Below are 15,309 nucleotides of genomic sequence, written 5' to 3' on the forward strand. Positions count from 1 at the left end.
GCACGTAAAAGAGGAAAAGCTCACCCACCTTCTGGGGCTTGATTCTCCGCTCCTCCACATGCAGCCAGCTGGGTGACCTTGGGCCAGTCATAGACTCATAGAGCTGGAAGGGACCTCCAGGGTCATCTAGTCCAACCTCCTGCACAATGCAGGAAGTTCACAGATACCTCCCCCTCCAAGGAAGCAACTTACCCTCCCTCTTCTCCTGCCTCCTCCTGGCTGAATGAGGGCCGGAAGCGGGGGGCGGGGCTTCGTCATGTGCCCCCCCCTCACCCGGGGGAACTGCAATTCCCCGCGATCCCCCCCGAATCGACCTCTGATCAGGCCTCTGATAGAAAACCTCCCAAGAAGGAGAGCCCACCACCTCCCGAGGAAGCCTGTTCCACTGAGAAACCGCTCTAACCGTCAGGAAGTTCTTCCTCATGTTTAGCTGAAAACTCTTCTGATTTAATTTCAACCCCTTGATTCTGGTCTGACTCCTGGGGCAACAGAAAACAGCTCCATACCATCCTCTACAGGACAGCCCTTCAAGGACTTGAAGAAGGTTATCATATCACCTCTCCGTCATCTCCTCTCCAGGCTAAACAGACCCAGCTCCTTCGACCTTTCCTCACAGGCCTTGGTCTCCAGACCCCTCACCATCTTCGTTGCCCTCCTCTGGACATGTTCCAGCTTGTCTAGATCCTTCTCAAATTGTGGTGCCCAAAACTGAACACAATACTCAAAGTGAGGTGAGGTCTAACCAGAGCAGAGTAAAGTGGTACTATCACTTTGCGTGATCTGGACACTATACTTCTGTTGATCCAGCCCAGAATCACATTTGCCTTTTTAGCTACCGCATCACATTGCTGACTCATGCTCAGTGTATGGTCTACTAAGACCCCTAGATCCTTTTTCTACAAGGCAAGTTTCCCCCATCCTATAATTAATACGTTTGATTTTTCCAACCTAAATACAGAACTTTACGTTTATCCCCATTGAAATTCATTTTGTTTTAGCCCAATTTTCCAGCCTGTCAAGATCATCCTGTATCCTGACTCTGTCTTCTACCATATTTGCTACCCCTCCCAATTTAGTATCATCTGCAAATTTAATAAGCATTCCTTTTCCGTCACCCAAATCATTGATAAAGATATCGCGGTTCTCTCAGAGCTCTCTCAGCCCCACCTACCTCACGGGGTGTCTGTTGTGGGGAGAGGAAGGGAAGGAGATTGTAAGCCGAGACTCCTTCGGGTAGTGGAGTATAAACCCAATCTCTTCTTCTTCTTGCCACTTCAGGACATCTCTGGCTCCCGGCCGCCCCAGTTCATCAGCGATGGGATGACTCGGTTCGACGTTCTCCAGAACCAACTGGGTAAGACTTCCTGCATTTCCCCTTCTCCGCTTCCTTCCTTTGTCGGGTTCATCTTTGTGGCAGGACTCCTCCCTCGAGCAGCTGCAAGGAAACGAGACATTCAAGTGGCAAAGCAGCATCGCCATCCCTGGCTCACCAGGACACGGGGAAAGTTTTACCTGTTGGATTACTGCCCCGACCTGGAGAGCCCGGGCTAGCTTGATCTTGTCAGATCTCAGAAGCTGAGGCTCAGTCCTGGTTTAGCACTTGGATGGGAGACCACCAAGGAAGCCCAGGGTTGCTCTGCAGAGGAAGGCAACGGCCAACCACCTCTGGACATTCCTTGACTTGAAAACCCCGTGGGGTGGCCATAACTCAGCTGTGACTCGTTGGCCTTCTCCCCTGCAATTGCATTTCTACTGGATGCTCATATAGTTAGTAGAACTGGATTCTAGCCCAGGGGGTGGGGGGAGTCCTAACCGTAAGCATACTGTTTTAGAGTTAAAATAAATAAATAAATAAATAAAAAGCAGCGTAAAACATAGTTATAAGAATATACGTACAATTGTGCATTAAGAAGTATAAAAATAGTAAATCTGTTTGTCAATTCTGGCAGCTACACAGAGGCCCCGGTCACACAGGCCAGATAACGCGGGGGGGGGGGGGAGGGGGGGGGGAGGTGTGGCTGTTTGCCCCGGAGCAAAATAAAGCACGGTAGCCCCGATCACATGGTCCCCTGAGTCTTCGCGCTTAGGCTGTTAGCTGGCAATCACACGACGATGCTGGAGCGTGGCAAAGAAGCGGCGCAGCAAGCGTTTCGTGCATGCACAGTTCCGCAGAACAGCACTGCTTTCAGTTACGTGTTTGTGCGCATGCACAGTTCCGCGGAGCAGCACTGCTTTCAGTTATGTGTTTGTGCGCATGCGCTTACAAAAAACATCCGGTTCACGACGAGACGTGGACGGGCGTCGGATGCAACGGGATGCTAGCGCTCTTGCAATCAGACGCCCGCCCCTGCTCCACGTTTTCTGGATACTAGTGCACTTTCCGAGGTCCTTTTTTACTGCGCATCTTCGGCCGGACGCCACGGGTTGGCTACGGGTGCGCTAGGCTTCCCAGATGTTGCAGTGTGACTGCACACCAAAAATCCGCCGAACATTCGTGTCTTTAGCGGGGCAACTTCTCCGTGTGAACGGGGCCAGAATTCGGCAACTCTGAGGTTCCAGGTTCAGGGTTTGCTCAATGAAAGCCTGGGACCCCAATAGGCGAGCCTGATCTCGTCAGACCTTGGAAGCTAAGCAGGGTCAGTACTTAGAGACCTCCAAGGAAGCCCAGGGCTGCTACGCAGAGGCAGGCAGTGGTAAACCACCTCTGAACGTTCCTTACCTTGAAAACCCTACGGGGCCACCAGCTGCAAGTTAGCAGATGAGAAAACAAGATGAAAGGAGGTATGCCTCCAATCTTCCTGTGAGGACAGGTGTCATAAACATTTATCTAAAATCATCCTAGAAGGAGCAATGCTGCAGTGCGTGTCCAGCCCTCCCCCAGTAGCCAGGGGGGAGGGCATAAAAGTTCATGAAGCAGCAGGCCACAGTATCTCCATCAGGGTTCATTTCCTGCAGGAGCGCGCAGGAGCAGAGCTCCGGCAGTAAAGAGCCCAGGGGGCGGGCACATGCAACAAGCCCCGCCCCCTGCTCCCAGCAGCCCTCAGTCAGAGCAAGAAGCAGACAGGGAAATTGCAGAGCTACCCCCCCCGGGCCCTGGTCCAAAACAGTCCAGTGGCACCTTTAAGACCAAGTTTTATTCAGGTACAAGCTCTCACAGGAAGGCGAGTCCGCCCGTTTCCCCCCCCCCCCCAATAGCTAGCAATCCAAAATAGTCCAGTGGAGTCTGAGCGGTGGATGATGTCAGGGGGTGTGGCATATGCAAAATAAGTTATGCTAATGAGTTATGCTAATGAGCTCCTGCACCTCTTTTTCTACAAAATGACCCCTGATCTCCATTTTCGGGTTTTGTTCCTGGTTCAGTTTAGAGTTGCCTCCCTTCTCTTAATCAGCCTTTGCCTTCCGACTGCCTCCTTTCGCCCAGAGATTCGGTGAACGAAATGTTCCCCTTCTCTGTATCTCTGTCCCAACACGTTACCTGGTGATTTCCCTGGTACATCAGGATAAGTGAAGGCCGTCATTTTAAAAAGAAAGGCCACCAGAATACAATGTCTGCTTTGGGCTCATGGGTCTACCACAAAGAACCTGCCTGGAATGGTTATCCCCCAAGGAACCCTGGGAAATTAGTCCTGCGGTAGGGTTGCCGGCCTCCAGGTGAGACCCGGGGACCCCCTGGAATTATGGCTCATCTCCAGACTACGGAGATCAATCCCCCTGGAAAAAATGGCTGCTTTGGAGGGTGGACTAGAGATGTAAAGGCCCGGAAAAAAAACAGAAAAATTCAGAAAAAAACCAGTTTTTCCCCCGGTTTTTTCCTGAAGCCTTTTTGGGTTTTTTCCAAAAAATTGGAAAAATTGAAAAAAGAAAAAAAAAATGATTATGGAACGTTTTATTTTAACATGATGAATAAAATATTTTAAGACAAGGTGTTCAAATATTTTCCAAATCATTTCTAATATATATATATATAGTATCAGATAGATCTCATATCTGGGCACTGAGGACAAGCAAGTCCTAGGTTACAAACTGTCCAATGCAAGAACAAGATGCATTTCTTCTTTTAGGAGGTGCGATTGTCAGAAGAAAATAAAAAGGTTTCAGTTTTGTTTTTGCACGTGGGTGGGTATTCTGTTTGTAATGATTGTTTGGATACACTGTGTTTTTAATAGGCTAGTTGTGATACTTTCATGCCAAGTAAAAATGTCCATAGTCATATTTTATGTTCCTAAAGTAACAGAATGACTTTCAATCTAGAAAAGACAAAAAAAAATGCTAATGTAGTATTTTTTTTATTTTTTCCGAAAATTTCCGTTTCTCCCCGGAAAAAAAAGTGGAAAAAACGGGTTTTTTCCCGAGCTTCAAAATTTCTGGAAATTTTACATCTCTAGGGTGGACTCTTTAGGGCATTCTACCCCGCTGTGCTCCCCGTCCTTCCCAGGGCTCCACCTCCAAAACTCCAAGAGTTTCCCAGCCCGAGTGTTGCCAGCTTCAAGATGAGAAATAACTGGAGATTTGAGGGGAGTGGAGGCCGAGGAGGGTGGGGTTTGGGGAGAGGAGGGACTTCAAAGGGGTATAACGCTATAGAATCTGCCTTACAAAGTGGCCATGTTCAGGGGGACGGATTTCTGTTGCCTGGAGAACAGTTCTGATCCCAGAAGAGCTCCAGCCACCACCTGGAGGTTGGCAACCCTACCTATGTGACAGGGCTAGGGCTGTTTCTCGGTGATCTCACAAAGCCATAATTCCCAGGTGCGTCATCCTCCTTATTGGGGAGGACTGGTTTCCCTTTAAAAGTTCTCTTTATTTAGTTTAACAGGGTTGAATCTGCTGCCACCAGGAAATTTTAAGGATTTCCAAACCTTTATGCTTTTACTTTTGCTTACTGGTTTGGTAGACCGAGTTCAAGGCTCACGAGGAACTATGTGGTTCTGGGAAGTATGTCATTCAGAGCTGGTATAAACTTTGATAGAGGATTTATTGAAACAAATACTAAATAAGAGGGTGGTACAATGTAACTAGTAATGTGTAAATGATGAACAATTGCTTTGGTATCACACACAATCTTCTCCCTCACTGACAGGGATCTTTTCATGTAACTTTGTAACACTTGTTTATCTCAATGCCATATGCGTTCACTGTTTCTCTCCCGTTTGTTATGACCCTCAGACTTTCCTTTAACTGTTGGTCACTTAAACTTTACTGTTTCCTATACGTTCAACTTTCAGCTTTCTCTCTCTGTCTCACTGAACAACCGCAGTTGTCAGTTTATAACTGTTTCAACACAGAACTGCTTGTCTAACTAACATCAACTGTCAACATCTAACTGAAACTACTGACTGACTCACATACTCATCCAACCAGATTCACTTCCAAAGCCCCCCCTCTCTGTCAACCACCAATCATACCACACTTGCCTCTTTCAACCACTCTAGTCTATCTACCACAGCCATGCAACCAAACTTTTAAAGAGACAGACACACACAGAAACAAGGAATTGTTACACCAGGGTTCCTTTTTAAGACAATATTTGGAGGGTAGAAAGTGACCTTGCAAGTTCAACCCTTTCCTGGGAGTCAGCGTGAAGACCGAGGTGTGAGAAGCATCCAATCCAATCCAAATACTTTTATTGGCATAAAAAGAAAAAAAGGTACAACAGGGCCAGTTTACAGAAAATTTCAATTATAAAAGCCATCAAGTATCACATGCAAGACCTAGACTTTTGCTCCCTGATCGTTACGGCAATCAGAAGATACCTTGTAACTGAACTTGCCATGTGGGAACATCGGTCAGATAGTAAAAAGAGATACTAACTTTGCCTCAGATAGACCGTGAAAGGTAGACACAATAGGTTAAATTATACAGTCCCGCACTTCCTCATAAAAATCACAATGAAGTAGAACATGGGCTACCATTTCTGGGTGCCTTCCTTTACATGGGCAGAGTCTTTCTTGATAGGGAGTGTGGTGGAAGTAGGGGATATTCGGCCCCCTCAGTTGATCCGCAAATTCCACCGGGAGTTCCCGGACAAACCGGGAGACCTCCCGGGCTAGCCGGGAGATTCCGGGAGGTTGCTGTAAAGGGGGGGGACTTGATTTTCGAGGGGGTAGTATGTCAGCTAACGCTGCCATGAGTGTGGTGTCTGTTTCTAATTGCTTTGCATTCCTTCCCATGTGCATAATCGCTTTAAAGCTGTAACGTGTATCTATCAAGGTCACTGGAGGAGTCAGTACTGTCTAGGTTTCGTGGGAGCTTCTCACGTTCCCAGCTTCGCAGCCATTAGAGAAGGGGCCAAATGCCCACGTGCGGGAGGCCCTCTAATTGGCTGTGGGGGGGCGCATACGAATGCCCTATATCCTATTATGCGCATAGGTAGCCCGCCATTCCTAACAGTGTTCATGTTATTGCATCTATGGCTTTTCAATAAAAGTAAAACCTTCCTGGAAGCGTGTACTTCGTTGTTTTGCTGTGGATCCTGACATTGTGTTGGCAAACCTCCCAGACAATACCACTGAGGGTAAAACATTAAATCTTGCTAACATAAAAGAGCGGCGTAACTGGGGTGAGGTAATCTGGGAAAGATAAGCTGCAGGCAGTCCCTATTCTGGAAAGAGACCAAATGCTAAAGGGGAGCAGGCTTTGTGTTCAATAGAACAGATAGTCTGTTTCAGGGGTCATTTCGTAGAAAAAGAGCTAGGGGAACTCATTAGCATAACTCATTAGCATATGCCACACCCCCTGACATCACCGGAAGTGTGTCATAAGGCCACACACCCCGCCCCCAACGGTCCCGGCCGCCTTCCGGAAGATTTCAACGTATCCCCAGACATCTGAGATTACGCTCATGCCCTTCAGAGTCAATAGAGACCCTCTCCCATATATTATTTCATTGCTCCCACTATGCAGAAGAAAGAGCCCTTTTAATTAGGCCTTTATTAAGGTCATTTAGGGTTCAAGGACAATTAGTATTTCAGTCCGAGGAACTTTTGCTGAAACACCTACTGGTGGACAAATCCACAGTTATTTCAAGGAATGTTGCTAAATTTCTTTTTATTGCAACTATAAAGTGCAAGCACTTCCTTAATACTCCTTGAGATGTTTTTTTTTTCTTCTGTAATGCCTTACGACAATCCGGAGACTGTTTCTGACTCTGTATGTTGTTTGATGGGTCTTCGACCATAATAAACTGATTGATTGATTGACCCCTGGTAAGCATACTGTTTTAGAGTTAAAAAAATAAAAAATAAAAAGCAGAGTAAAACACAGTTATAAGAATATACGTACAATCGTGCATTAAGAAGTATAAAAATAGTAAATCTGTTCTGGCTATCAGATGTTGATCCGTGTTGGAGTTGTGTTCGAGTTGAAGAATAAAGTTGTGTTCTTGCTGAATCACTCTCCGACTTCTTTGTTAAGCGAGCAACTTAACAGTAGGCGTAGCCAAAATTTTAGGGTTAATAATGTGACAAGCATATCCCTTTTTGCATCCGATTTCGAGCGATGCCACCCGGCTCAGGCTCCCTTCCCTCCCGCCGTAGGGGACTGCTGGTTCCTGGCGGCAGCCGCATCGCTCACCTTGCACCAGGAGCTCCTGAGAAAGGTGGTCCCTCTGGAGCAGACGTTTGAGGAGGAGGACTACGCCGGCATCTTCCACTTCCGGGTGAGTCGGGAGAGGCCCCTGCCCTTCAGGAGCCAGCAATCGGGGTTGTCAGCTCCAAGTAGGGAAATTCCTGGAGATTCGGGGGGTTAGGGTTAGAGCCTTGGGGAGGGCGGGGTTTCAGACGGGAGAGACGTCAGCTGGGTGTGACGCCCTAGAGCAGGGGTGTCGAACTAATTTGTCACGAGGGCCGGATATGACATAAATGTCACTTGGTCGGGCTGGGCCATGCGTGTAACACAAAGTACTCTCTGGTACTTTGTGCTACATTTTATGGCACACAGGGCCCCGCCTGACAAAGTGACATTTATGTCAGATCCGGACCTGGTAACAAATGAGTTCGACACCCATGCCCTAGAGTCCGCCCTCCAAAGCAGCCATTTTCTCCACCTTTACCACACCTCTCCTCCTCAGTAGTCCCTTTTCACCATGACTCACAGTCACAAGGGCTGCCAACCCCCAGGCCATGGCTGGAGATCTCCCACTATTGTAACTAATCTCCAGTCAACAGGCTACAGAGATCAGTTCCTCTGCACAAAATGGCTGCGATGGAAAATGGACTCTGCAGTTATACCCCACTGAAGTCCCTCCCCTCCCCAAACTCCGCCCTCATCAGTCTCCACCCCCCCAAAACCTCCAGCTGCTGGTGTGACCTTGGGTCAGTCACAAGTTCTCTCAGAGCTGTTCTCTCAAGGGCAGTTCTTTCAGAGCTCTCTCAGCCCCACCTACCTCACACAGGGTGTCTGTTGTGGGGAGCGGAAGGGAAAGAAGATTATAAGCCGCTCTGAGACTCCTTCGGGTAGTGAAGGGCGGGCTATAAATCCAATATCTTCTTCTTCTTCTTCTAATGGTCACTGACAGTACTGCCTTTCAGCCGTTTTCAGTTCCTCCCCCCCAAACCCACAAAAGTCTGTCTCTAGCCCGGTGTTCTCTCTCATTCGTCCATTCCTCCTCAGTTCTGGCAATACGGGGAGTGGGTGGATGTGGTGGTGGACGACCGTCTCCCCACGGTGAACGGAAAGCTGTATTTTGGAAGGTATTCCGACGGCGATGAATTCTGGATGCCGTTACTGGAGAAGGCGTATGCCAAGTAAGTAGTGCATGGCTCCTCTATGGGAATATATCACCTTCTTTGTTGGAATGGGTTTTTCAAATGCATTTGTGGCCTTCGATGGTCTGGTTTGTTTTCGATGTGTTTTCAGTAACGTCTAAGGCCAACAAGTTTAATTCTGGGCATAGCTTCCGTGTGCATGTGCACTTCTTCGGGTACATTGAAATGGAAGTTACCAGTCCATACATGTACCTGAAGAAGTGTGCCTGCACACGTTATGCCCAGAATTAAACGTGTTGGTCTTCAAGGTGCCACTGGACTCAAACTTTGTTCTGTTACTTCAGACCAACATGGCTACCCACCGGAATCTACCTTCAATTATGTCAGAACTAGGGTTCCCAAGTCAGATCGGCACTGGAGCAGGGGACTCCAGCGCCGATCCGGGAGTGCGAGCGCGCCGCGACCCCGTCACCCGGAAGTGACGCGACCACGCCGGGCATGTTGGGGGCGGGGCCACGACCATCCGAGGGAAAACCATAGAGTTTTCCCTCGGATGACCATGGCCCCGCCCCCAGCGTGCCCGGCATCATAACATCACTTAAAAAAAGGAACGGGCCTCTGGGGCGGGGATTTCCCCACCCCCTGGGGGGACTTGGCAAGCCTAGTCAGAACAGAGGACAGTAGCACGTTAAAGACTAAAAAAAAATGTGGTGAGGACATAGGGTGCGAGCTTTTGTGAGTCACTACTCACTTCTTCAATAACGTTGTAACCCACTTTGAAGCAGGGGGGCGGTGGGGTGGCGAAATAGCCTTAATTAAATAAACAGGCGTTTATGTCCCACATTCTCAGCCAACTTCAATCATTCAATTCAAAACGCATGAATGGACAACTCCTGAAGGGCAGACTTTTGCTAATGTAATCCTCTATATGACAGCCCTTCAACCAACTTCAAGTACTTGAAGGGCTGTCATATAGAGGATGGTGCAGAGCTGTTTGCTGTTGCCCCAGAAGGTGAGACCAGAACCAATGGGTTGAAATTAAATCAGAAGAGTTTTCGGCTAAGAAATTAGGAAGAACTCCCTGACAGAGTGGTTCCTCAGTGGAACAGGCTTCCTCGAGAGGTGGTGGGCTCTCCTTTGGAGGTTGTCAAACAGAAGCTAGATGGCCATCTGACAGCAATGCTAATTCTGTGAAATTAGGCAGATCATGGGGGGAAGGCAGGAAGGGTTGCCTCAGTGATTAGTTCTTGCGGCCCTTTCTTACACGCCCCTGGGAAATACCGATCACCCCTTTGGGGGTCAGGACGCTATTTTTCTCCTGGCCAGTTTGGCCAGAGATCCTGGAGGGTTTTGGGTTTTTTTTGTCATTTTCTGGGAATGGAACAGGGGTCACTGCGGGTGTGGAAGGGGAGGTATTTGTGAATTTCCTGTATTGTGCAGGGGGTTGGACTAGATGACCCTGGAAGTCCCCTCCAACTCTATGATTCTATAATTCTAGGTGACAAATGTCCTAAAAGGGCAAAGCAGCAGAGGCACTTCTGTATGCATTCAACCCCCCCCACACACACACCCTCTCCCCGAATGCCATTGGGTAGGAATTTCTGCTGAGAATATAGTTCACTGAGGAAAACAGAGGGGCGGCGGTAGATTTCACTCTGTTACAACATTCTCACGTGCTTTCAACGGTCCGTTTATATGCATATGGAAAGATGGAACCATTAACAGTTCTGCAGCTTGGAGAGGCATCGTCTCGTAACAAGGAATTTTGCGGAATTATTATACAAACAGACGGACTAGAACTCCCTCCACACCACACCAGGCAGACGGGCTGGCTGGCAGTCCAGGCTGGGCACATCAGCAACCGGTTTCATCCTACCAGGGCTGCCAAGTCCGAGTTGAGAAATTCCTGAAGATTTGGGGGTGGAACCTGGGGAGGAGCCTCAGAGGGGCAGAATGCCATAGAGTCCACCTTCCAAAGCAGCCCTTTGGGGGGAGGGGGGAACGATCACTGTCGTCGGGAGATTGGCTGTAATCTCAGGATATCTCCTGGCCCCACCTGGAGACTGGCAAGCCTAGACAGCTGTCTCCATCCCTCCTTCAGTGCATTTTCCTGTGCTGCTGCCTAACTGGTTTTGTTTCCTCGTTTCTGCTCCCCCACCTTTGCAGACTGAATGGTTCTTACGGAGCAATAAATGGTGGACACATGAAAGACGCCTTCGTGGACTTCACTGGTGGGATTGGGGAGAGAATTTATTTGAAAACCTCTAACCCACCAGACCTCTTCAAGAAAATCCAGGAGGCGCTGAGCAGGAAGTCTTTGATGGCGGCAGGAATCCCTCCGGTATGAGCGGGCGTGTTCTTCCATTCGGTGAAAACACAGAACATGACACGGGGCGCCGAATGAGCTCCCCTGAGAACCTCTTTCAAATTCTTTTTAAAAAACTCTTAATTCTTTAGAAAATTATATTCTAGCAAGCATGACCTTTCTCGGTGCTCACCGGCCTTCTTACCTACGAGGTCAACCAAAGCTTTCCCTCTTCTTTACAGCAAGTTAGCTTAAGAAGGGAAGGAAGAGAATCTGTAGACCTGTTAAAGGACACGTCAGTCCCTGGGTGGTGACCAGGAAAACTGACATCAGCCGATTCTTGCCCTGCCTTTCCCAGCTCTGGCCACAAATACCTGTCCTGGATGGGAGTTGGGAGGCCCCAACATATTCCTTCCGAACTGCATAGTTAGGAAGTCCTCCTTGTAGTGAGGCCCAGTTACTCTCAGTGGTGGTGGTGGTGGGGAACGCAGCAGCCAAATCTGCTCAATACTCAGAACAGTAAAGGTCAAGGTTTCCCTTGCTTGACAGCTAGTCGAATCCGACTCTAGGGGGCGGTGCTCATCTCCGTTTCCAAGCCGAAGAGCCAGCGCTGTCCGAAGACTTCTCCGTGGTCACGTGGACGGCATGACTAAACACCGAGGCGCACGGAATGCTGTTGCCTTCCCATCAAAGCAGGACCTATTTATCAACTTGCAGTGTCTTGCTTTCGAACTGCTAGGCTGGCAGGAGCAGGCGGCAAACCCAAATGGGGGGGGGGGCTATATTTTTATTCAATATGCTGTTTGTCCATCCAGGCAAGTACCGTCTCCTCTGCCTGGCAGCAGCAGCAGCCCTCTGGCGTCTCCCGTCAGAGCTCTTTCACATCACCTACTACCTGGTCCTCTTTGCTGGAGATGCTACTGAGGCCTCCTGCCTGCCGAGCAGATGCTGTACCCACTGAGCCATAGAGATTCTGACTGTGCTCTCCTATTCTGTGCAGCGCAAGGGAGTGAACTACCTACATGGCCTGGTTCCAAAACATGCTTATTCGGTCACAGGGATCCATGAGGTAAGGACATCCTCGCTTTCAGAATTGTTATCTTACGATACGGCTCGTCTCAAAACCTCAGAGTTCAGTTCCCCTGGAGCGAATGGATGCTTTGGTGGGTGAACTCTGTGGCGTCATACTCCACTGAGGTCCCGTTCCTCCCCAGAGTCCATCTCCAGGGGGTTTCCAACCTGGATCTGGCCACACGGTCCCCCTGCCAGTGGCCGGGGCGAGTGACCTGGCAACCGTACCCAGAAAAGGGGCACTTTCTGAAAGTCCCCTCTCTTCTGAAAAGGCACATGTGGCCCTTCCTCTTGTGCTGCGGGTCAAGCTAACATATATGCTGGCTGCCCATTATGAAGGGTGGCAACCCCTCCACCCACACCACACTTTTCTGAATGTGTTCCTAGCTCCGCCTGGAAGACAAGGAGGTGAAGTTGCTCCGGCTGCGGAATCCTTATGGTGAACAGGAGTGGAAAGGTCCCTGGAGTGACGGGTGAGTGTATTCCGAGACTTTCACAGGCAAAAGGCAAAAGACTAGGGCTGGTTCCAGGTTTCAGTGGGCCCTGGGCAGAGTTCCTGGGGGCCCCCTCCTCTGCTTAACTATTTTTTACACTTTATGGCCCAATCTGCATCTAGTATTTGCTCCGTTGTTGTACCAAACCCACACTGGAACAGAAAAAGATGCGGCTCAAAACCACATTCAGATACCCCAGGTTAATGCCGTACTGACTGCAGAGTCACCCCGGAATGGCCATAAAACGGCTGTAAATCTATGCAGACAGCCACCATAAAACCAGAGATCAAACGAAGTGAAAGCAGCATGCGGTCTGGTCTGGACGCTGCTATAAAATTTGACAATCAATCAAAGTGAAAGTGGCATGCAATGTAGATGGGAATTACTGTTCCAGTGTGGGTTTGGTAAGACAGCCGAGCAAATGCTAGATGCAGATTTGGCCTATAAATAAATACCTTCAGTTGTAAAACTGAAATGTAAAACTGAAATTCCCGGAGCTGCAGCAATGACTCGGGAGTGTTGCGGGGAGCGATAGTCGGCGGAGCGGGGCGCGGTGCTGTGATGGAGCGATGCGGGGCACGGGTTCCTGTTGATTGATGCTTGGTGCTGGCCCGGAGTCGGAGTCAGGCTCGCTCATCGGGATCCCACCTTCGTCGTCAGTATAAAGTATCAAGTTCTGAGGCTCAGCATAGTGAATCAGCTCAAGTTTATTAGTTACATCCAAACGAAGAGATAACTTAGCCAGTCCGGGGACGGCTTATATGCATGTACTCACTCATACCCAACACCCCTCCAATTCCTGTGACAGGATCTATTTATTTATTTATTTTTCACATTTATACCCTGCCCTCCCCGATAGGCTCAGGGCGGCTTACAGAGGCAAGGCAAAACCTTGCCATAATAAAAACATAATATACATAATGAATTAAAAAACATATAATACATCTTAATTAAAAACATGGTGCTCAATAACTTGCATAATTCCAGAGATGGCAGATTGTAGGTCTGAAGTTCCGAGTGGTACTTCCCACGGCTCAATATTAAGACGTTTCCTCAGGGCTTCGTCCAAAACAGGCGATGGTGGTATAGTAGGGGCGGTGGCTCCTACTCAAAGGCCTGGCGGAAGAGCTCCGTCTTGCAGGCCCTGCGGAACTGCATAAGATACCACAGGGCCCAGATCTCCCCTGGGAGCTCATTCCACCAGGTAGGAGCCGCCACCGAAAAAGCCCTGGTCCTAGTAGCGACCAGCTTGGTGTCCTTGGGGCCCGGGATGGTTAACAATTTTTGGGCCCCTGACCGTAGTGCTCTTGGGGGAACATACGGGAAAGGCGGTCCCTCAGGTAGGCTGGACCCTGGCCATGTAGGGCTTTATAGGTAAGAACCAGCACTTTGAAGCGAATCCGGTACGCTATTGGCAACATGATCCCGGCTACTATAGGTCCAATTCAAGATCCAGGTGACCCTGTTGGTCTGTGCTTGGATCCGAGGTGGCTATTGTTTTACGGATTGAAGGTCTGCCTGACCGCATGGCCAGGCTGGCTCAGCCGCGGCCATCTTAATACATAACACACCTCCAGTTTAAGTTCATCAGAAAGTGAAGGCACCACTAGGAATACATGAAGCTGCCTTCTACTGAATCAGCCCTTTGGTCCGTCAATGTCTGAGTTGTCTACTCAGACTGGCAGCGGCTGTCTAAGGTCTCAAGTATTGTCTACTCGGACTGGCAGCGGCTGTCTAAGGTCTCAAGTATTGTCTACACAGACTGGTAGCAGCTTTCCAGGTTCTCAGGCTGAGGTCTTTCCCATCCCCTGGTCCTTGCCGGGGATTGAACCTGGGATCTTGTGCATGCGAAGCAGATGCTCTACCACTGAGCCATGGTTCTTCCCCTAATGCTGTCTCTGTTTCTAGGATATTTCCTTCCATCTATTAATCTCATCTTGCATGGCATTCTCTTCCTCTCCTCAACTCACAGAACATGAGTATGTGTAATATTCTTCACTAGAGGCGGCCCTACTATGATGGGAGGCAGTTTTCACACGTGGAAGAGATTTGGGATGCCATTTAGGGCCACAGGTGTAACATTCCAAGACATACTCATGTGCAGGTGTTCTTATGCTTTTACCCATGTAAATGTAGCTCCAGAAAGCTAGACTTTCTTGTTTTATTCTCCAGTGTTATGATTCTTTCTTTTAAAGCTCAAACACACATTGCAGGGCTCTCGTTTATTTCCTTTGCTCTGCTTAATTAACACAACAGCAGGCCAGAAGTGAACTCCCAGTCTTTCAAGCTAGGACATTTTCTGCCGTGTCAAGTTTCCCCGCACCCGCACTTGTATTCCTCAGCTACTTTCCCTCGTTTCTGCAGATGTTTTCACTCTCTCAGGCACAAAAATGCAGTTTCTCTCCTGTTGTCACGCAGCAATCGGGCTTCCCTGTTTCCGGGAAGTTTTCCCAAGCCCAGCATTCAACCCGCACCAACCTTGTGGGGAAATCTTTGCTCAGCTGGTGTTTTTCAGTCCTAGGTTTGCCCTCTCCTTTCCTCCATATTTGCATGTTCAGAGCAATTTCCAGTCAATTAGCTCATTGTTTCCGATTCTAAGAGGTTTTTTGCTGTTTACTATAGCAGATAGTGCTGCGGCATTGTAGTAGTAGTCAGGGGTCATTTCGTAGAAAAAGAGCTAGGGGAACTCATTAGCATAACTCATTAGCGTATGCCACACACCCTGACATCAGGGGCC

General features: G+C 48.8%; 1 protein-coding gene across 1 annotated transcript in view; it reads left to right on the forward strand.

Annotated features, from left to right (window-relative positions):
* Window positions 1–15,309, forward strand: part of LOC107113668 (calpain-12-like) — a gene marked incomplete at its 3' end in the record, with an annotated part of 40,159 nt that overhangs the window by 5,103 nt on the left and 19,747 nt on the right. The window contains exons 2-7 of the mRNA XM_015415018.1: window positions 1,279–1,354; window positions 7,533–7,654; window positions 8,608–8,741; window positions 10,869–11,043; window positions 12,008–12,076; window positions 12,466–12,551. Of these exons, the coding sequence (XP_015270504.1) occupies window positions 1,279–1,354; window positions 7,533–7,654; window positions 8,608–8,741; window positions 10,869–11,043; window positions 12,008–12,076; window positions 12,466–12,551 (662 nt within the window). The remainder of the gene's footprint in view (window positions 1–1,278; window positions 1,355–7,532; window positions 7,655–8,607; window positions 8,742–10,868; window positions 11,044–12,007; window positions 12,077–12,465; window positions 12,552–15,309) is intronic.

The sequence above is a fragment of the Gekko japonicus genome, unplaced genomic scaffold (assembly GCF_001447785.1).
Source record: "Gekko japonicus isolate JY-2015 unplaced genomic scaffold, Gekko_japonicus_V1.1 scaffold5599, whole genome shotgun sequence".
Classification (NCBI taxonomy): Eukaryota; Metazoa; Chordata; class Lepidosauria; order Squamata; family Gekkonidae; genus Gekko; species Gekko japonicus.